General features: G+C 41.4%; 1 protein-coding gene across 1 annotated transcript in view; it reads right to left on the reverse strand.

Moving 5' to 3' along the window:
* The window catches only part of LOC122920383 (cadherin-8-like), a 391,866-nt gene that overhangs the window by 244,168 nt on the left and 123,274 nt on the right, over nt 1-24,424 (reverse strand). Inside the window, exon 2 of the mRNA XM_044269837.1 lies at nt 6,170-6,464. Within this exon, the coding sequence (XP_044125772.1) occupies nt 6,170-6,464 (295 nt within the window). The remainder of the gene's footprint in view (nt 1-6,169; nt 6,465-24,424) is intronic.

Genomic DNA, 24,424 nt, shown 5'->3' on the forward strand with positions numbered 1-24,424 from the left:
AAAATACATTATGGTTTAATGACACTTAAATACCGCATCATTCCTCATGCAATGATTATTTAAGAGGCACTGGGGCTCATTTACACTGTACCAAAGCAAGTCATAAACGTCCCATTTTATTAGATTTGGTCATGTAGGTCTTGGCATGTGTTTTTTGTGATCGTGGGTATACTACATAAAAAAAAAAAAAATACACCTCCTCCCCCAAGCAAAACCGCTATTGTGCAAGCATTTGAGAACATAGCTTAACCGCTCAAGACCGATCCATTTACCCCCATTTTTTTAGTACATGTACCTTAAAAAAAAAAAAAAAATGTAAATAACTTTTTTTTTTGGGTTATGTAACTTTTTGGGGGATGCAGGCGACAATTATTTTAAATGTAAAAGGAAAGGGAGAAATTGACTGTTATGATATATATATTTTTTTTTTGTTAAAGGGGTTGTCCCAAAAAAATATACTATAGGGTTCAAACCAGCAGCTGGATCTGAATACTTTTGTAATTGCATGACATTTAAAAGTTGGACTTTATTGAATAACTCAGTGGATATGCTATCTGAATAGCACCAACTGCTGTTTTTTATTTTTTTTATTTCTTTGTCCCGCTCACTGAGATGGCCGCACATGCTCAGTTTCATCCTTCAACTGCCCCCTGAGCTGTGATAGGGAGAGCATGGACACGCCTCCTGAGCTGTGATAGGAAGAGTATTGACATGCCCCCTGAGCTGTGATAGGGAGAGCATGGACACGCCCCTTAGCTGCAGCAGAAAAGACACTCCCCTTGAGCTGTCAGCTTGATATAAATCTAGCAGAGCCATGAATGGTGAGATCTCTGGATCCATGTGAGGTACAGGGCTGGTTCTAGCTTTGTTAGAAAGAGATTGTCATGTGCTGTATGATGTTTTTACATTAGTCATGGGATAAATCATTTAATAGCACAACGTGCAAGTAAAATATGTATTTTTTATTAAAATATTTTTCTTTATTATGTCCCCTTTCTATAACAGTCACCACTGGACGTTTTCCAGCAATGGGAACATGTTCTGTGGAGTGATGGATCACACTTCTCTATCTGGCAGGTTGATGAACGAACATGGGTTTTGTGAATGCCAGGAAAATTGTACCTTTTATAGGGTTTTTAAGGGGTTGGACTAGGCTCCTTAGTTCAAGTGAAGGGAAATCTTAATGCTTCAGGACAACAAGACAAGACTTTGTGGGAACAGTTTGGAGGAGGCCCTTTTCTGTCTCAGCATGACTGTGCCCAGTGCACAAACCAAGCTCCATAAAGACATGGTTAGGGGAGTTTGGTGTGGAAGAAATTTACTTTCTACACAGAGCCCTTACCTCAACCCCATCCATAGGCCTGCGCACGGGGTGTTCCGGGTGTGCCTGGGCACACCCTAATCAAGCCTCAAAATTGAGGTTCTGTCAACTCCAGCTGCTTCTTGAGCCTCGCTGGTCGGCGAATACTAATGAAGCGCTTCCATTTTGGAAGTGCTCATTAGTACCGGAGGACCAGGAAGTGCTCTGTACTTACCACTTTCTGGTCCTCGGCTCTCGGCTGTGCAGGGCTGCGCACAGCGTTAGACGCTTTGTAACGTAACACTGTGTGCATCAGTTCAGAGCGCACAGCGGAGAGCCGACACCAGGATCAGCAGCGTCCAGGAGCAGAGAGGTAAGTGTTTTTTTTATTTTTTTTATAAAAAATGAAGCTGCTGGGGCATAATGGGTGCTAATGAGAGGCATAATCGGGGCTAATGAGAGGCATAATGGGGTTAATGAGAGGCATAATGGGGCTAATGAGGCATATGGGGGCTAATGAGAGGCAAAATAGGGGCTAAAGAGGCATATGAGGCTAATGAGAGGCATAATGGAGGCTAATGAGGCATAAGGGCTGATAATGGGGGCTAATGGCATAAAGGATATATATATATATATATATATATACATACATACACACGTGCGCGGTGTGTATGTTTGTGCTTTAGGGTGCACACCCTAATGCAATAGGCTGCGCACGCCTATGACCCCATCCAACAATGTTGAAGTTCTCTCATCCAATATCAATTTTTGATCTCATAAATTCTGGATAAATGGGCAAAAATCCCCAGACACACTCCTCTAATGGAAAGTCTTCCCAGAAGAGTGGAAGCTGTTCTAGCTGCAAACTGAGGCCCAACTACATAGTAATTCCTATGCCTTTAGAACGGAATGTCATAAAAGCTCCTGTATGTGTAACGTGTAGGTGTTCCAATAGTTTTTTCATAAAGTAATGAGAGTGAGAAAGAAAGAAAGAAAGAAAGAAAGAAAGAAAATGAATGAATGGATAGATAGATAGATAGATAGATAATAGATAAATAGATAGATAGACAAAATGTTCAGTACTGTACTGATTATTATTATTGCTACATCTGTAACAACATAAGTAGGGCCCAGCCCCCAAACTGTTTATCTTTTAAAATTTAGATAGGATAGATAGATAGATAGATAGATAGATAATAGATATACACTCACCTAAAGAATTATTAGGAACACCATACTAATACGGTGTTGGACCCCCTTTTGCCTTCAGAACTGCCTTAATTCTACGTGGCATTGATTCCACAAGGTGCTGATAGCATTCTTTAGAAATGTTGGCCCATATTGATAGGATAGCATCTTGCAGTTGATGGAGATTTGAGGGATGCACATCCAGGGCACGAAGCTCCCGTTCCACCACATCCCAAAGATGCTCTATTGGGTTGAGATCTGGTGACTGTGGGGGCCATTTTAGTGCAGTGAACTCATTGTCATGTTCAAGAAACCAATTTGAAATGATTCGAGCTTTGTGACATGGTGCATTATCCTGCTGGAAGTAGCCATCAGAGGATGGGTACATGGTGGTCATGAAGGGATGGACATGGTCAGAAACAATGCTCAGGTAGCCCGTGGCATTTAAACGATGGCCAATTGGCACTAAGGGGCCTAAAGTGTGCCCAGAAAACATCCCCCACACCATTACACCACCACCACCAGCCTGCACAGTGGTAACAAGGCATGATGGATACATGTTCTCATTCTGTTTACGCCAAATTCGGACTCTACCATTTGAATGTCTCAACAGAAATCGAGACTCATCAGACCAGGCAACATTTTTCCAGTCTTCAACAGTCCAATTTTGGTGAGCTCGTGCAAATTGTAGCCTCTTTTTCCTATTTGTAGTGGAGATGAGTGGTACCCGGTGGGGTCTTCTGTTGTTGTAGCCCACCTTTCTTTCCCATTCTGACATTCAGAGTTCAGGAGATTGTCTTGACCAGGACCACAACCCTACATGCATTGAAGCAACTGCCATGTGATTGGTTGACTAGATAATCGCATTAATGAGAAATAGAACAGGTGTTCCTAATAATTCTTTAGGCGAGTGTAGATAGATAGATAATAGATAGATAGATAGATAGATAGATAGATAGATAGATATGGATGGATAGACAGACTGGTATAGATAGATAGAGATAGATAGATAGATAGATAATAGATAGATAGAATAGATAGATAGAGTGTTCAGTACTGTAGCAACATATGTGGGGCCCCTGAACAGTTTATCATATAAACTTTCATTACTTAGTCCCATTGAATCCTTTAACAGTGGTCATTATGATGGAAGTAGTATAAACCTGTAATGGAATGGCATATCCTATGCTGGTTCCCCTGTAAATATGACTGTCCTACACTATAGTCCTGAGTCCCTAATGCAAATGTTTATGTCAAGTTTTTGTTCTGTTTTCTCAGGTTTTCAGCATTCTGGTACTGCATTTATTTTGAGCTGAGAACATACTGGCAATGATATAGAAATATGCTGCATTTAGTTCTACTTTGTTTCATGGGAAGAAAACAGATGTTTTCAAAACGCCAAGTAAACCATTCCAATTAGGTTTATTGTTCGCGATTCAATAAGCCAGCCATCCTATAAGTGGCGAGATTCACGATTTGTCTCATGCAAAATAGGAATTTATAGCTTAGTTTTTAAGGCAGCACACGGCGGTCCAGCACCCATTGCACACTGCACCAAGTCTAGACTCCTTGTAGGGACTGGGAAGAACAAGGATGTGCGGAGAAGTACTTCAGAGGAAAGAAGTAGAAGAAGAGCATTGAATAATGTTTATCTATCTATTATCTATCTATCTATTTATGTTCTATCTATCTCTCTATATCCATCAATCTATATCTACTGTATCTATCTATCTATCTATTTATTTATTATTTATTTATCTCCTCTCTATTTTTATATAATATATTTTCTAACATAAGACAACTATGTTTTACTCTATCTGTGAAGTATTGGAGTGTGTAGATTTTTTCTCAGATGGCAGACTTCTGAATAAAATACATAGGTGGATATTTATTTGTTTCTATGTATGCCTCTTATTATATGTCTCATTAATCAACAAGCAAAAATTGCACCAGATGTTTGCACAGAAATAACTGGAAGTCAATTAAATGTTATAAAATAGAACACTTAAGCCCCCATCTGAACGTGAACAACAACACCTTACTTACAGATGAAATGGTTGAGAACTAAACCTCGCCTAATGAAGCATCTCTGAAACATTTAAATAGTGGGAGCACTTATGTTTCAATCACAACAGTTCCTCACATACTGTTCAATTAAAATGAAGAATGCAAATGAAGTCAATAATTGAAATAGCTATCCTCAACAAATTACTGTTGTTGGGGGGAGAGGAGTTGAAAGGGTTGCTGTAAAATATATATTTTTTTAAAAGGAAGACAACCTATAAATCTGTAATATGACGTAGGCAAAAAAATAAAAAAATAAAATAGATATAGTAAAAAAGAAGAAACATTGAGCATATGATTCCATTGTAGATAGATGGATTGATATTGATGGATAGAAGATATACAGTAGATGGATAAATATGGACGGATAGATAGATAGATAGATAGTTAGTAAATAGAGATAGATAGATAGATAGATAGATAGATAGATAGATAGATAGATAGACAGGTAGCTAGATAGATAGATAGATAAATAAATAAATAAATAGATAGATAGATAGTAAATAGAGATAGATAAATAGATAGATAGATAGATAGATAGATAGATAGATAGATAGATAGATAGATAGATAAATAAATAGACAGGTAGATAGATATGAGATAGATAATAGATAGACAGATAGATAGATAGATAGATAGATAGATAGATAGACAATAGATAGATAGATAGTAAATAGAGATAGATAAATAGATAGATAGATAAATAGACAGACAGGTAGATAGATATGAGATAAAGATAAATAGATATCAATGCAGAGTTGGTTGGTCACTGGAACACAGTATCTGTAAGGCTGACAGGAGTGGTTACCCAATGTAGCCCTAAGCTACCTCCTACAAAGAAACCTATTACCCAACGTATGAATAGGATAGTCAGGGAAAGGAAAGAAAAGAAAAGAAAAGAAAAAAAGAAAGAAAGTAGATAGGTAGATAAATAATAGATAATAGAGAGGCAGACAGAGACAGGCAGACAAATAGACAGACACATATACATAGACAGATTGCTAGATGACACTAGATAGACAGATAGATATGAGATTGACAGATAGATAGACAGATAGATAGATAAACGGGATCATATAAAGGGGCTAAACTGCTCTTTATATGATGTATAGTAAGTGATATGCTTAGATCAGAGATGATTTCCTAGACTGGGTAACCATGATCCAATCTTTTCTGACAGAAGACTATTTGGTCTAATGAGTTGTAGAGGTTTCGTCTCATAACGTAAACAATACTGTTTCCATTCACTGACAGCAAACACAGATCTTCAAAATAACATAAGGTAACATAAAATGTACATTATTTCCAGGCTGAAGCCCTTTAGGGGCCCACAAAAAGAATATTGACTGATCTCGGAGGGGTTGAGACTGGTTACTGAAATGCTCCTGGCTCTGCCCATTCAGTGGCTGTGTAGACAGTAATGATAGGACCCTGGTCAGACACGTCTCATCTCTATAAAACTGTGTCCCAGGACTCCCGTCTAGAAATATTCAGAGTTTAAAAAAGAGATGATTTTGCAAAGGAAACCAACCCTTCGGCCATTTGCCACAAACAAAAACCTTTAAAAAAAACATTCCACTAGAGATCTCGATCTCGATGGCAGTTATCACTACTTACCCACAAGCGACATCTCAGGGACGTTGGCACGGTACGGTCCATTCAGGAACTCCGGGGCGTTATCATTAATGTCCTGGACCTTGATTATGAATTCTGAAGGGGGCTCCAGAGGCTTACTCGTGTCCCTATCCACAGCCTGGGCCGTCAGTGTGTACTCGGCTTTCTCCTCCCGATCAAGCCTTTTCATGGCATGGATATCTCCGGTATTGTCATTGATCACGAAGATGGTACCAGCTCCTTCTCCAGAAAGGATATACTTGATTCTGCTGACCCCAGGATCCAAGTCTGTGTGAAGCTGAAAAGACAATCAGATTTCAGTTAGTGCTGAAACCATCAAGAAGTTCCAATGGCAGCTACAACATCTGGCCAGGGACGTGGCTGGAAGTGACTGGGCCCCACAGCAAGTCTTTGTATGCCCCACCCCCAAAGAAAACTACTGATCGTTACACAAAAAACAAGCCCTCACATAGACCAACATATAGAAAAGTCATTGTTTTTAAGTAATTAAACCAAATAAAAACTATACAAGTTTAGTATCGTATTGAGCCGCAGAATAAAGACGTCATTTTTAGTGAACGCCGTGATGTCAAAACCTCAAAAACATTGGCGGAATTGTGTGTGTTTTTTTTATTTTTTATTTTAACCCACAAAGATTTTTTTTTCCTGTTTTCCGATAAAAAACATGGCAAATTAAGTGTCGGCATTTTAAAAAAAAACGCATCTTGTCCCACACAAAATAAGCCCTCATATGACTATGTGAACGGAAAAATAAAAAGGTTATGGCTAATGTAAAAATGAAAATAGGCCCGGTATTTAAGGGGTTAAAAGGTATCAAACTACAATGTTTTATATTGCTTGCTCTTTTTGAGAGCATCAGGGTTTTTGCACATTTAACACACACAGCTCTGCTATACACACACACACAGCTCTGCTATACACACACACACAGCTCTGCTATACACACACACACTGCTCTGCTATACACACACAGCTCTGGGAGGCACATTATATATCACTGTGTTGCACATTTTATGCAATGTAATATTCGAGCGCAACACAGGCCTGGGTCACTGTTGCTGCATTTTTCAAGCTGCTAGAAGTTTTCCTGAAAATGGTTGGCGCGGCAGAACATTACAATAGCTTTATATGCAGATAGAGTGCTCCAATATATTCGCGATTGCGCAAATCGGCAATTAATTATGGGCATATTTTGGCGTAATACGTGCAACTTCACATTTTAGCAGGTCTGACTGCATATTACTGATTGGTGCACTAAGTATTGTGGTGACCTCACAGCACTATGTCTGTAGCATGTTTGTATGGGCAGCAGAGAAACAGTAATCCCTATCACACTACCTAACACCCTGCACTGGAACCTATCAGCTACACTACATCAGGATATAACCTACACTGACTATCTGTATTATACTGTATATATAAGCTAACTGCAATGTAATGACACAAAGCACAGAGCACAGCAATGACACCGCTGTCTCTTTCACAACTGCAATAAACTGTAGACAATGCCTCCTGGGGAGGTTCTTATATAGTAAGGGGGTGGCAACTTTCCTATTGGTTGCTAGGGATGTTGCTAAGCTCGGACAAAGACATTGCAGCCTTCTCATTGGCCCACAAGCAAGAAGGGCGGTTACTGGAGAAAACAAATCTAGAATATTCACAAATACGAATATATAGCACTATATTCTAAATTTTTGCGAATTCTCGAAGTGGCAAAATCCGCGATTAAAATTTGCGATTAAAATATTTGTGCCCAACACTAGTACTAATACTCAGCGGAGGTACAGAGAATCCAAGAATTGTGAAATTTTCCCTAATTTATATTTATCTATCTATAAAGCAAATGATGAGGCAGCACTCCAATACCGTATTTTTCATCCTATAAAATGCACTTTTTCTCCCCCAAAAGCGTCTTATGGGGCGAATGCTTCCATTTTACATCGCAGCCTGCGATGTATGAGCCGGGAGAGAGGAGGGGCTGGAGTCCGGAACACCGGGCCCCACCGCTCACCGCAGTATTTATAAACATGATTCCTTATCCTGCGCTCTCCCATGTTCCCATGTCCCCCTGTATCCCCACAGCACTTACGAACAAGCTTCCATAGCAGGCAGAGCGGACGGCAGCAGTAACGTCACTCACTTTATGAATGAAGCAGGCGGAGCAGGCGCGCAACGTCAGTGAGTGACGTTACTGCTGCCGTCCGCTCTGCCTGCTATGCAAGCTGGTTCGTAAGTGCTGTGGGGATACAGGGGGGGGGGGAGCAGAGAGCCGGTGTATTTTGGGGTACACTGTTATGAGGAAGATCTGTGGATGACATATAGCAGTGTCATCCACAGATCCCCCCCATAACAGTTCCATCCACAGATCCCCCACCCTATAACAATGCCATCCACAGATCCCCCCACTCCATAACAGTGCCATCCACAGATCTCCCACCCCATAGCAGTACCATCCACAGATCCCCATAACAGTGCCATCCATAGATCCCCCATAACAGTGCCATCCACAGATCCCCCATAACAGTGCCATCCACAGATCCCCCATAACAGTGCCATCCACAGATACTCCATAACAGTGTCATCCACAGGTCCCCCATAACAGTGCCATCCACAGGTCCCCCATAACAGTGCCATCCACAGATACTCCATAACAGTGTCATCCACAGATCCCCCATAACAGTGCCATCCACAGATACTCCATAACAGTGTCATCCACAGGTCCCCCATAACAGTGTCATCCACAGATCCCTCATAACAGTGTCATCCACAGATCCTCTCCATAACAGTGCCATCCACAGATTCCCCATAACAGTGACATCCACAGATCCCCCACATGACAGTGTGTCATTCACATATCCCCCATAATATTGTCATGCACAGACCACCATTAATTCAAAACCCACCAAAAGCACACCTTTTGGTTAAAAAAATATTTTTTCTTATTTTCCTCCTCAAAAACCTAGGTGAGTCTTATAGGGCGAAAAATACGGTATATCTGAAGACTTTTGCCTAAAGTTCAGGAGGGATTGCACCCTACTTCACATTGACTGTGCTGCTACTTTTAGTTTTTTGTATCTATCTATTTATTATCTATATTTATATCTATCTATTTATCTATCTATCTGACTATCTATCTATGTCCTATTATCTATCTATTATCTATCTATCTATTTATTATCTATTTATCTATCTATTTATCTATCTATTATCTATCTATTATCTATCTTTTTCTTATATATCTATCTATCTATCTATCTATCTATCTATGTCCTATTATCTATCTATCTATCTATTTATTTATCTATTTATTATATATCTATCTATCTATTTATCTATCTATTTATCTATCTATCTATTTATCTATCTATTATCTATCTATCTATCTATCTATCTATCTATTATCTATTTATTATCTATCTATCTATCTATTATCTATTTATTATCTATCTATCTATCTATCTATCTATCTATCGATTTATCTATCCAGAGCACACACACACCTTAATAATATTTTTTAGAAGAGAATGAGATTTCGTTAGAGCAAAAAAACACCAGTAGAAGTCCAGTTTTATAGCTATTTCGGATGCAAGGCTGCCGGTAGGCTCTAAGGCTACTTTCACACTGGCGTTTTGGTTTCCGTTTGTGAGATCCCTTCAGGGCCCTCACAAGTGGTCCAAAATGGATCAGTATTGCCCTAATGCATTCTTAAAGGGAAAAGGCTCAGAATGCGTCAGTTCAGGATCCATTCTGCTCTGAAGGCTGCTTGCAGTGTTTTTGGTGTCCGTCTGATGTGAAACTGAGCCAAATGAATCCATCTTGGCACACAATGTAAGTCAATGGGGGCGGATCCATTTGCTATGACACAATCTGGCACAATAGAAAACGGATCCTTCCTCCATTGACTTTCAATGGTGTTTAAGACGGATCCGTCTTGGCTATGTAAAAGATAATACAAACGGATCCGTTCTGAACGGATGCAGACGGTGGTATTATCTTAATGGATCCGTCATTTCAAACGCGAGTGTGAAAGTAGCCTTACTCAGGGGCGGGTACATAACCTCAATTCCACATTAAAAAGCAGAAGTGCTAGAGTGCTGATGATTATAAAGTGATGTCACCATAATATTATACAAATTAAAACTTAATTTATTGCATGTACTGATATACAGAATCATATACGGCAGAAGAGGAAGATGTGATATGTAAGTTTGTCAAGCAGAGCCAGAGGCCCCGCCCCTGAGGAATCCAATTAATAAAATCCAAAGTTATTAGGTATACTTTATGGGTCATTGCACTGTGCTTATAGCCTTGCAGTCGTTTTAACCTTTTAAACTGAACATTTTTTTCCTCTACCAAGATAAATGCATGATCTGTCACCTCACATGGAAACATGGCCATTGACCAACTCTGTTTGGGTGACTCTGACCTTTATCTGTCTCCAGCCTTGGCAGAAGCCACGTGTCATGTGTGAACATGTGTTCATTTATTTTTCTATTTCTGCTCGCAACATCTTCATATTTTTCCAGTCCTATTTTTTCCTTTCTCGGAATGATCTGGAATAATCCCTAATCACCCTGGTTCTACTGTTTGGACACTTAACACCGTTTCAGTAAAAGCATATGTTTGACATTTATGTGCCAAATACCTGACTGTCCCTATAGAGCCCGTAAAAAGAAGGAGATAATAAATTGTTGACTTTTCTGGAGCAAACCCTTCATTTAATTAACCGAGACAGGCTTAGGTGATGTCTGCCTCCATATTTGTGCGGTATTAAAACAAAGTACTTTATGTAGGACTGCATTAGACCTACAAAATGACTCAGTGACTGCCATATTAATGAGATCAGTGAGTTATACGCCGCTCTCACAATCTACAGTGCTGCCCATAATTTTTCATACCCCTGGCAAATTTTGACTTAAAGTTACTTTTATTCAAGCAGCAAGTAATTATTATTTTTTTTTAGTCAGAATGATTTTTATTGAAATATCACAAATAGATATCGGTTTCGACATAAATGATACAAGTTTGACATAGGTGTCTACCAAAAGATAATAAGACAATGTACAAAAGGCATTATTGTGGAAAACAAAAACAAAAACATTTCTCAGCTTTTATTTACATTTGAGCAGAAAAAAAATAAAAAGATGTTCCGCACTGTGGAAAATCTCAGAGGACGTGGTCAGAAGCCAAAAGTGACACCTGTGCTGGCCAGGAGGATAGTTAGATAGTTAGGTGAAAAAGAATCCAAGGATCACCACCAAGGCCATCCTGGTGAATCTGGGCTCTGCTGGTGGCAATGTCTCAAGGCAGACAATTCAACGGACACTGCACAATGCAGACCAAGGAGGACGCCACTTCTCCAGATAAGGCACACAAATGCTCGCTTGGCCTTTGCAAAAACTCATCTGGAAAAAGAAGAAGTCTTCTGGTCTTCTGTGTTATGGTCAGATGAAACAAAAATCTAATTGTTTGGTCGCAATGATGTTTCCTTCATATGGTGTAAAAAAGAAGTCTGTTGAAGCCAAAGAACATCATCCCCACTGTCAAACATGGTGGTGGGAACCTAATGCTTTTGGGGGTGTTTTTCAGCCAATGGACCAGGGAACCTAATCACAGTAAACGGCACCATGAAAAAAGAGCAATACATGAATATTCTCAACGACAACATCAGGCAGTCTGCAGAGAAACTTGGCCTTGGGCACCAGTGGACATTTCAGCATGACAATGACCCAAAACACACAGCAAAAGTGGTGAAGAAATGGTTAGCAGACAACATTAATGTTTTGGAGTGGCCCAGCCAGAGTCCAGACTTGAATCCAATTGAGAATCTGTGGAGGGAGCTAAAGATCAGGGTGATGGCAAGAAGACCCTCCAACCTGAAAGATTTGGAGCTCATTGCTAAAGATGAATGGGCAAAAATACCTGTGGAGACCTGCAAAAAGCTGGTCTGCAATTATAGGAAGCGTTTGATTGCTGCAATAGCCAATAAAGGCTTTTCTATTGATTATTGAGAAGGGTATGAATAATTTTGGACTGTACACTTTTTGCTCAAATGCAAAAAAAAGCTGAGAAATGTTTTTTTTTTTTTCCCCCTACAATAATGCCTCTTGTACATCGTCTTATTATCTTTTGGGAGACACCTACAGTCATGTGAAAAAATTAGGACACCCTTTGAAAGCATGTGGTTTTTTGTAACATTTTTAATAAAAGGTTATTTCATCTCCGTTTCAACAATACAGAGAGATTAAAGTAATCCGACTAAACAAAGAAAACTGAAGAAAAGTCTTTTCAAGATCTTCTGTAAATGTCATTCTACAAAAATGCCTATTCTAACTGAGGAAAAAGATAGGACACCCTTGCCCCTAATAGCGAGTGTTACCTCCTTTGGCTGAAATAACTGCAGTGAGACGGTTCTTGTAGCCATCTACCAGTCTTCGACATCGGTCTGAGGAAATTTTACCCCACTCCTCAATGCAGAACTTTTTCAGCTGTGAGATGTTTGAGGGGTTTCTTGCACGTACAGCCCTTTTCAAGTCACCCCACAGCATCTCAATGGGATTCAAATCTGGACTTTGACTTGGCCATTCCAGGACTCTCCATTTCTTCTTTTTCAGCCAATCTTTGGTTGATTTACTAGTATGTTTTGGGTCATTGTCATGTTGCATGGTCCAGTTCCGCTTCAGCTTTAATTTTCTAACTGATGGTCTCACATGTTCTTCAAGCACCTTCTGATACACAGTAGAATTCATCGTGGATTCTATGATGGTGAGCTGACCAGGTCCTGCTGCAGCAAAGCAGCCCCAAACCATGACACTTCCACCTCCATGCTTCACAGTTGGTATGAGGTTCTTTTCTTGGAATGCTGTGTTTGGTTTACGCCAAACATGTCCTCTGCTGTTGTGTCCAAATAATTCAATTTTGGACTCATCTGTCCAAAGAACATTATTCCAGAAGTCCTGGTCTTTGTCAACTTTATCTCTGGCAAATGTCAGTCTGGCCTCGATGTTTCTCTTGGAAAGCAAAGGTTTCCTCCTTGCACACCTCCCATGCAAGTTAAACTTGTACAGTCTCTTTCTGATTGTAGAGGCATGTACTTCTACATCAACAGTAGCCAGAGCCTGCTGTAGTTCTCGAGATGACACTTTAGGGTTTTTGGAGACCTCTTTTAGCATCTTGCGGTCTGCTCTTGGGGTGAACTTGCTGGGGCGACCAGTCCTGGGCATGTTGGCAGTTGTTTTGAAAGCCCTCCACTTGTAGACTATCTTCCGGACAGTGGAATGGCTGATTTCAAAATCTTTTGAGATCTTTTTAAATCCCTTCCCAGACTCATAGGCTGCTACAATCTTTTTTCTGAAGTCCTCTGACAGCTCTTTTGCTCTCACCATGGTGCTCACTCTCACTTCAACAGTCAGGAGCACACCAAACTAAATGTCTGAGGTTTAAATAGGGCAAGCCTCATTCAACATGCAGAGTAACGATCTACTAATTATGTGCACCTGGTGTGATATACCTGTGTGAGATCTGAGCCAATTTAAGAGGGAATACATGTGAGGGTGTCCTATCTTTTTCCTCAGTTAGAATAGGCATTTTTGTAGAATGACATTTACAGAAGATCTTGAAAAGACTTTTCTTCAGTTTTCTTTGTTTAGTTGGATTACTTTAATCTCTCTGTATTGTTGAAACGGAGATGAAATAACCTTTTATTAAAAATGTTACAAAAAACCACATGCTTTCAAAGGGTGTCCTAATTTTTTCACATGACTGTATGTCTTTCCCGTCAAAAAATGTCTTGCTGGTTAAATAAAAGTAACTTTAAGTCAAAATTTGCCGGGGGTATGAATAATTATGGGCACCACTGTATGTTCTCCTCAGTAGCTTAAAATAACTGACTACAGTATATATCTACTTAAAGGGCATGCTCACTTTTGTCCCCAATGTTACTCCAGTACATATTTAGTCATATTTAGTTTAAATTAAAAAAATAAAAATAAAGATGAGCAACTATGTAAATATATTTATTTCAACTGTTGCCATTTCTTGTATACAGCTCCAAAGACGCAAAAAGAAGTACTGGCTAATGGAGAAGGAGTGTGATTGCACATGGATACAAACACCTGCATGGAAGCTGTAAACACATGGAGGTGTCCTTTATCACTTAATATATGCCACTTTTTGGTGTATATTTGGCACAGATTTCATTGCAAAGGTGATTTACGGCAAAATCTGCAACTTTTTTCCCCTTCCACACCACATACGCCAGTTATAAAAAAAGAGATGTGGTGCGGGCAGAGAAGAGGATGAGTCGGCAGGTCTGTCTCATTTATTATTTTTACACCAGTTTTTTTGTGTAGAAAATTATATAAATCTGCGCCAGCAAGAGATCTGGCGCAAATTTAACGCTGTTAGGTATCGGCGGTGGATGTGCCTAAGTTATGTAGAAGCCAGCACCTCTATATAACTTAGGTGCATCAAGCACCAGTGCAGGGGGAGCATGCAGCAAGATCCACGTGAGGCTCACCGCTAACTTCTGGTCTGTACCTATAATTGGCGGTATCTGGATCCCACTGCCAGGCCGCACTGTGTATGGGCAACTTTCCCATCTGAGACGTGGATGGTAGTGTTGAGCTAATCATAGTTAAATGAATTGATTTTGATCCGAATTTCAGAAAAAATTTGTTTCTCCACAAATCCGAATTTCCTGCCATTTCGTGGTAACGAAACAATTTTCCTGAAATGGCGGCAAAACCCCCCCAAAAAACATACTCACCTCATCTATTTGAGCGTAGAGAGGCTGTGACGTCCATCTTGATTGAAGAAAATATGCTAATTCTGGTGCGCTGACGTGTGACGTCGCCACATCATCACACTGGACGCGTGTGTTTTCTTCAATCAAGATGGCCGCGACATCCTATGCACGATCAAATTGATGAGGTGAGTATATATATATATATTATTATTATTTATTTTTTTAACCCTGGATTAACCCCCTGAGCACCTGAATGTGAGTCTCAGATGCAGCCATACACACTGAACGCAGCATCTGAGGGGGTTAAATGACAGGGGCGGTGCTATTGCCGTTCCCCGTAATTTCCCCCACCCAATACGATGGAATGCGCTTCATGAAGTAATTTGGAACTAATTGAATTTCATGTCGATGTTCAGCGAAGCAGCTGAATCAAATTTTTTTTTTTTTTCTTAACTCTAATTGAAGGCGTCTCCAGAATGGACCTCCAAAGTAGAGTGCACTGCACAACCGCTCTCAATTCACTGCAATGGGAGCTCCGAAAGTAGCCAAGGGTTGGCTCGGCTATTTCTGGCAGTCCCGTGGAAGTGAATGGAGAGGTGGTGGTGCATGCGTGAAGAGCTCTCCATTTATCGCTCTCTCTGATATTTTCGGAACTCCCATAGCATTTAATGGAGAGCACGCTGCACATGCGGGTGTGGGACCCGCGCCTATCTGACATTGTTGGCATATCCTAGTCATGGAGCAGCCACTTTAAAATTGAAGTCTTGCCATTTGCTAACTATGTTCAACTGTATGTGTATTCAGAATCAATCTATTTTTTCTGATGAACTACAACAAATCTAAACTGGACTCAATTGACACTTTAAAACATATCATTGCGATTCTACAATGTGGTTCTTTATCCAAACCCGAAATCGAAATTCTAGTAAAAATCTATAGCGTAGGGCCATATATACCCACCATGGACTCCCATATTATAATGATAGGTAAGTAATATATCCTAGCAAAGTTAAAGGGGTTTTCTGAACCCAGACATACCCAGAATTTCACCCAGCAGCCACCCTGACAAGATCATCAGAGCAGTTCATGCTCCAATGCTCTCCTTTGCCCTGTGCTGAATCGCGCAGGGCAAAGGCATTGTGTGGAGTTCCGGTGACAAACATAGAGACTTCCGCCCAACAGTGAGCCCGGTGACGTCACCAGCAATGATGGGCGGGCTTTAGTGCTGCCCTAGCCTGTAAAACAGCTAGGGCAGCGCTAAAGCCCGCTCTTCAGAGCCGGTGATGTCACCGAACTCACTGCTGGGCGGAAGCCTCCACCCAGCAGTGTGGTATAGTAAATAAAAGAGCCCTTTACCTGCGCGATTCTACGCAGGCCAAGGGAGAGCATCAGAGTAGAGATGGCCTTGCGGTTCGCCTGGCGGTCGTTTGGCGGCGAACTTTGCGTGATCGCGATTCGCCGAACATGCGAACATATGGAGAAATTTGTGCCCGCCATATTCCTTTACATTGTGAAGAACTTTCACACATGACACATCCATCAGGTGGTACAGGACAGCCAATTGAGACGTTTCAGCACCTTATAAATAGACCTGATCTGGCCACCATTTTACATTCAGTGTTTTGCCAGTGTAGGGAGAGGTTGCTGTGTGGAGCAGGGACAGACTGTTAGGGACACCAAACACTAGCTATGGGCCACAAAAGTCTGACTGGTATAGGTGTGCTATCGATGGGTGTGATACACAGAGGGGTGCGATATACTTATAATATACTTTTATGAGTCAAAAACACATAGATCTATATAGTGATCACCTGGAAGTCAGGGGCCTAGGGGCTAGGGGCTTACTAGGGCCATTTTTATATAGGGTAAGGTTCCAGACGGGGTCGCTCTTATCAGGGCGGGTGGTCTGTGGCTAGGCTATCAAAACCAGAATAGCACCCCCTGTAGGGCAATATCAGGGACAGTTCTTTGCCCACCCCGTCCTTCAATACCACATCATCATCTAGCCCAGGAATAGATGTTTTTTGCTTTCCCTCCTGGATTTATCGATGTGCACTGGAACCCCCCGGATTGTGGTAGGACATATGGTTTATGATTTGGTGCCGCCGAGCACTTGTTATTGCTGACCACATCTATGCTTTTTGCTTAACTTTAATAATTTAATGTATTTTCATTTTGAAGGATATCTTTTCCATTCACACGTCCGCAAAATGGGTCAACATCCGTTCCGCAAAGACCCATACATTTTTTAATGGGGCCAGAATGTGCTGTCTACATCCCCATTTGCGGATCCGCACTTCCACATCTGTGCTTCCGTTTCCACAATAGAACATGTCCTATTCTTGTCCGCAATTGCAGACAAGATTAGGCATTTTCTATTATAATGCCGGCGATGTGCGGTCCACAAATTGCGGAATGCAGATTGCTGGTGTCCGTGTTTTGCAAAACACTTACGAACATCTGAATGGACCCTCATAGTAAAATTATTAAAGTTTACGTTTTATCTTTATGTATATTGTAATGGATTGCCTTCCTTGTATGTACAATGTTATAATATACTCTCTATGTTAGAAAGTATATTATAGTGCATTTGTATTGTGCAGCAGTTGTGTGCGGTTCTGCTGCGATACTGCAGGTATATAGAGGGACAATTTCTACTGGTGTGATATACCAGTCCCCCCCCAAAAAAACTGATTGAAGCTGGGTGTTATATACCAATATACTTTCTCTATAGTGCGTTTGGGTACTGGATAGTGCATTTGCCCATGCGTGTACGCGAAAATTATATTGCCGATATTTCGCATAGAAAAAAAAAAGTTATGGAGATCGCAAATTCGAATAATACATCTGGTATGTCACTGTCCATGTTGTGGGACTATTTGTGCACTTCTAGTAATTATTTCTTAGCTGCAAATATGAGCTGAAGGTTTTTCAGGTTCGCCTGCCATTAAAATGAATGGGACCCGCCGCAAGCTTGCGATTTGCGAACATTTGATCGCGTTTGCGCGATCGCGTTCGTGAACCGTCCCGGCAGATGTTCGTCCATCACTACATCAGAGCATGAACTGCTCCGATGCTCAAGTAAGGTGGGCTGCCTGGGTGAAATTATGGGTATGTCCGGGTTCAGCTCTGAACCCAGGCAGCCCCTTTAATTATTGGATCGGTAAAGCGAGAAGGTGGATAATATTATGTAGGTCATACAAAAAGATGAAGGCTAAGCACTGTCATAGATTCTGTTCTTACATGCGAAGATATGTCGTAATTTGAAGGAAATTGAACCTTTTTGTATTAAAAACAATCTCACTCTCGGTGAATATTGTAAAGAATTTTTTGAGTTATTTGGGTTTTTAAAGGAGTGTTCAGGTTATGATAAGTGTCAGATTGGTGGACGTCCTACCACTGAAACCCCCATGGATAACAAGAATGGAACACCATACCTTGTGGAGCCCAGGAAATGGATGGAAGAGCGCAATGCCTCTCGATTCACTTCTATGAGAGCGCTGGAGATATCCAAGTACAGGGCTCGGCTAGTTCCGCCTCTCCGGTGCTCCCTTACAAATTTTGGGAGAGGCTATTCAGAAGAGTGTGCTGCCTCTCCATTCCCTTCTATGGGAGCCCTGGAGATAGCCAAGTACAGAGCTCGGCTAGCTACGGTGCTCCCTTACAAATGAATGGAGAGGTTGGATCCTTTTCTGACCGTCCACTCCTTCCATTTCAGTATAGCTTCATGGGACACAGGGCCCGGTACTTTTGATTTGTGGGGGTCCTACCGCTAGATAGGAGATACTGATTATAACTGAAATACCACTTTAAGGCCTCTTGCACACGACCATGCACTGGCTGTGCCCGTGCTGCGGACCGCAAATTTGGGCTCGCAATGCACGGGCACCGACCGTGGGCCAGCGGCATGCGGATTGCGTACCCCATTCAAGTGATTCGTCCATTCTGCAAAAAGATAGAACAAGTTCTATATTTTTGCAGAACAGAAGCACGGAACGGAACCCAAGGGAAGCACTTCGTAGTGCTTCCGTTCCGTACCGGAATAGTATGCGGGTTTAAGGATACCACGTGAATGGATACCCAAAACTTGTTGATAAATTAGTGTTTTAATTCTTTGCTATTGTCTAGATCTCTGCTTCCTGTCAGTGAAAGAAAAACATATTATTATTTACTACAATGATTTTTAGTCCTATTAGTTTTCACAGCTGAGAGTTTGCTACAACTGTATTCCATGAAGGCATTCATCTTAAAGCGGTTTTCCAGAAGTACGGTATTGATGACCGATCCTCAGAATAGGTTGTCTGAAACCATTCTGTGGGAGTTCAACTCCGGAGACAGTGAGGGTGCCATTTGAAAGCACTGCAGCGTCTTCACGGCATACCAAGCACAGCGCCATATATTGTGCAGTGGCTGTGCTTGGTATTGCAGCCTAAGGTCTATTCACTTGAATGCGACTGAGCTGTGCCTAGGCTATGTGACCATCAAATGATGCAGAGCTGCCTCTTCAAGCATCTGATCAGCAGGGGTGCCAGGAGTTGAACCCCCACTGAGCTCCACACGGGTCGTGTGACCAAAAAACATGATATCACTGTCCAATGGAGAGGTCACATTGCTCAGCAGAGAACTGCAGCCTCCTCAAACTGCTAATCAGCAGGGGTGCTGAGGATCTAACCCCCTCCGATAGAACAGTGATGTCCTATCCTGAGCAAAGCTCATCAATATTGCACTCCCAGAAAACCCCTTTAAAAGCCTGCGCTCCCAAATTAAAATGGCATAAGGTGGTTAGGGGCAGCAGAAGATATAATTACAGTAATGTTGGTTCAATGACGGATACCTGTCCTAGTCTCCTTTAAGAAAAATTTGTTTTTTTCAGGATTTTGAGCATATGGCCATGGATTGTCTTTAACACCTGCAATCAATTGAAAGCAGTTTACGGCAGGACCGCGCGCGTGTCTGTCGATTCGGATAGCATCAAACTCAATAAATATGCTGCTTGTTTGAGTCTCTTGTTACGACCAGTGCAGGAATGAGAGTGTAATTGGACAGATTTCATAATCCTGCATGTGACATCTGTTCTGTGGGATGTTCTGTTTCCATGCCAATTCTTGGGCTAAAGAAGCTATTCCCTATGCGTTAATATCTAAGTGGAAACAAAGACACACTTAAAAAAATATATATAAATTTGATTTTAATGGCAAAAGCAAGGATAAATGGCGTTAAAAGGTTGCTTTTGTTCGCTGATGCAGCCAGGCGAAGGCAAACCGAGGCTAACGTATCCACGAAGAGTCAAGCAGATAGAAACATTGTTCCATTACACGTGATCGTTTACAATGTATCCCCGTCTTTATTAACATTGATTTGTTTATTATTATTATATTGGAAGTAAATATTTGGGCTAAACAGATCTCCATGCTTTTTTAGTCTGGGAGGGGTGAAGTGGTGTGATACTGTGTGCAGGGTGGGGGGTGCTGCTTATTTTGGGTTATGTAGTTAAAGAGCAAGGGCCAACTGAAGGTAAATTTATCTAGGACCTCATGTTTGGGTTACACTGGATTATGGCTGGACTTTTACTGTCACACTTATGGTTGATAGTATGAAGGCACAACCAGAATTTAGATGTTAGCCACCATCTTCGCGCAAAACATGCCAATGTTGTAGTTTCTCCGCTCCCCAGCATTTGTTCCTCTGCTGGCCAACCGCTCGGAGCAGATGATTAGACTTGAAAAAGAGGTTCTACGTACCCTGAAACGCGCTGTTAAAAAAAAAGCATCCCTATCATCTAACTTCTGGTTGTGTCTTGCACTTTCATACTATCAACCATAAATGTGACAGTAACAGTCCAGCCAGCATCCAGTGCAACTGTTCCACTCCATCGTCAGCCTGGCCTCTGCCCCTGGGCTCTCAGATAGTTATGGCTGCACCGACCAGCATCACTCTACTTCTCGTCCACACAGGCATTGTGCTCACGGTCTGCACAATAGGAACAGGTGAGCAGAACATATACCCCATGAGGGTTTCTGCATTTGTATATACTTACCCTATGAGCAACTTTCTACCTTTGTTCACATATTGCTCAAGTTTGGGTTGTGAGGGATAAATAAATGTGTCTATCAAGCTATATAGTTCTCATGTAACCAGTACCACCCCAACCCTCATCCCCATCAGACCTGTTTTACCGAAGCAACCCTTTTTAAATTGCAGCCTATCTAGGGGCTCACCTATTACGGGTCCAGAAGTTCAGAAAGTCGTGGAAAGTCTAGCTAGCAGTATGACAACCTATCCAAATGAATGGCCAGGGTCCATCAGAATGAGAGCTACTCTTTCTTACCAAAAACAAAATTAGGGCCCTTAAACGGCTTGGCTCTCAGACATTGGTGGCATAATAATGTCTGATTTAATAATTTCTGATTGGTTCCTCGTTTGGGACCTGCAACTATCCCTAAAAGGGAGTCCACAAAGTGAAGGAGAGCTGACCACACTTGCGTGGTTGCCCTCCATTAATTTCTATAGGAACGCAAAAAATTGTTGAGTGGCGCATATAAATGAATGGGAAGGGCACTGTGCAAGCGCAACCACCACTGCATTCCCTTTTACAAGGCTGATGGAAATAGCCAAGTGGGTGCTCGACTATTTTCAGCAGTCCAATAGAAATGAATGGAGGACGACTGCGAATGCACAGTCTGCTCTTCTTTGCTTTGCAGGCTCTATTCTACAAATTGGTGTGGACGTGGGTCGCGCACCTATCAGACATTGGTGGCGTATCATATGCCACCAATGTCTGAGATGGGAAAACCCCTTTGGGTTCTGATCTGTATAACACAGGGTAGAGAGGTGATTCTAACTTGCTGTTTGAGGGTCTAAGTTAAAGCCATTTGGCTAGGAGTGATAGACTTAATTAATTAGGTGCAGATCTGCCTGTTCTGATTGGCTTTTGTTTATCAGAACAGGCCCACCACAAGCTCACCAGAAAGTCAATGCTGAGAGAATGATTAGAAACCTCAGGTTTCTGCACGGGAACATCTTGAACCAGTTTTCACTTTTTTTGTATTATAAGAATCCATTTTATATTTTAATGAGATAATCCAATTTAAGTGTGATTCTGTTCCGTAGAGCAGATAAACAAGGCATGCAACACAGAAGCCAAAGAACTGAGCCTTACATTTGGACAGCGCAAGCCTAATTTCCTTATTGGCTAGGCTAAAAAAGATATTGTGTATCACGCTGGACTGAATGTTTTATATTTTAACTCTATAATTGCTTGTGTGACCTTCACGGTATAGACGTATAAACAATATGCCATATCTCCTGCTTGGAAAGAGTTAGCGGAATTAATAAATATTGCAGCCTAAATTTTAACATTGATGAAGAACTGGGGTTGTAATTGGCTCACGCTCACTGTAGTATTCTCCCAGGGGCTGTTCGTTTTTCTCGCATATTACTAACAGGATGCCTCTGTGCTGAGTCGAAACAAAATACAGTTTTAATGTAAATTTTGACCTGTGAGATTAATATATTTTACACAATGTAAGGCTGCAGGACACAGGATTGTATAAACTGTTAGGAAAAAAATAGAGAAAAAATAAATAAATATATATATATATATATATATAAAACTAAAATCTGATGAGAAGCCACCTTGACGTCTGGTAGATGGGCCCAACATTTTTGATCAATTATATGCGCTAAGAGCTCAACCAGACATTCAGAGTCCCATCTGTATTTTTTAGGGTCTACTTCTTCCTAATGTGCTACGTGCTCTTAGCTAGACAGGCAACTCTGCCCATGCAGCCCCTTCTCCCCTCTCACAGCGTGTAACTTAAAAGACACTAAGAGAGTAAAACTGCAGCTGCATCCCCCTCTCCCCCACTCTTCTATTTGCTATTTTACTCTAGACTGGTGGGAGAGTCCTAAATGGGGATATATCAGTTGATTCCCTCAGAGATTCCCTAATACAACATTTAAAGGGGTTGTGTTACAAAAAAAACATAGGGGGGCATTTGCTATCAGATATACGCCAAGGGGTACTCACACTGCAAATCTGGGACTTTTCCCTGCTCATACCAGGTCTAAAAAAGGGGGTGAGGTGTGGGCAGGGAAGAAGGCTGACCGGCAAGCCCATCTCATTTGTCATTTTCTATCCCTGTTTTAGGAGTAGAAAATGTTCTAAATTTATACCAGCAAGGAAGCTGGCGCAGATTTAGACTGGCAGTGGAGTCGCCAAAGTTATGTAGAGGTCGGCGCCTTTAGTGAATATGGGGATCTCTGCATTTGAGGTACAGGGCTGGTTCTAGCTATGTTAGAAAGGTATTGCCATGTACTATATGATGTCTGATTTTTATTATTTAGCTCGATGACGGCTAGAGAAGAGCAAATTTTAAAAAAATTAGATTTGCTGGTTCGCAAAATTTTCGGGAAAAATTTGGTTCAATACGAATATATTTGCAGCAAATTATGTTAAAAAAACTGCTATTTCCTGGCTGCAGAGAGCCTTTATAGTGATGTAGAACACTGTGCCTTGCAGTAACACGCATAGGGAGTCTGCTTTGGTAGTGAAATAATACTGTGAGTCAGTATGACATGCAGATGACAGGTGTCGCTATTAGAATCACTGCACGCTTCACTTATTTGGGCAGTCACAGGGGCAAAACTGACCAAATAACCCTAACTCAGCCTTACAGGTCGATGTTAGCGTCAAGAAGAAGCGCACTCCTTTTACACAGTTGTCAGCTGATTCCACATAGATGTCTACAGAACCTGTTCTATTAAACGCTTATACAAGTAGAGCCCCCCAACAGAGTGGAAAGGGTGTCAGCAGTAAGTTTGGTTGACGTCACTGATTATTTTGCCCTTCCTATGATTCATCAGAATAATAACCCACAAAAAATGGATCCTGTCTTGGAGTATACGCCTTCACTCGGTGAGCATTTGCCCAATAAACCATCAGTATTGCTAATGCCCAAAAAAAACAGGAGTGCCTGTAAAACAGAGATGAAACATGAATGGAATATTTGCATGTCTTCTGTGTTTTGTACCCACTCCTACTTTTGGCTACCAAATCATAAGCCAATTATGATGTGACCATACAGGCCTTACAGCTGCTACAAAGACAGGATCCGTTGTGTGTCTCATTTTTTCTTCCGACAGATCAGATGGTCAAATAAATCATGATGTCAGCCAGGCCGAAAACCAAAATAGTGGCCCAGTCATGTAGTGGGGAGGGTGGGAACAGCATGAGAAGTCCACAGAGTGGCCCTATGACATATTGATGAGGTGGAAGCAGCATCAGGAGACCACAGAGTGGTAAGGTGACATAGTATGAAGATGGCAGCAGCAGGAGGATATCACAGAGTGGCAAGGTGACAAAATGTGGAGATGGCAGCAGCAGTTGCATCAGGAGACCACAAAGTGACCCGGTGACAGAGTGGGGTGGTGGGTGGCAATACCAGTGACCGCTGATGAAGGTGGCTGAAAGAAGGAGTACTTGGAATCAG

The sequence above is a fragment of the Bufo gargarizans genome, chromosome 10 (genome assembly GCF_014858855.1).
Source record: "Bufo gargarizans isolate SCDJY-AF-19 chromosome 10, ASM1485885v1, whole genome shotgun sequence".
Classification (NCBI taxonomy): Eukaryota; Metazoa; Chordata; class Amphibia; order Anura; family Bufonidae; genus Bufo; species Bufo gargarizans.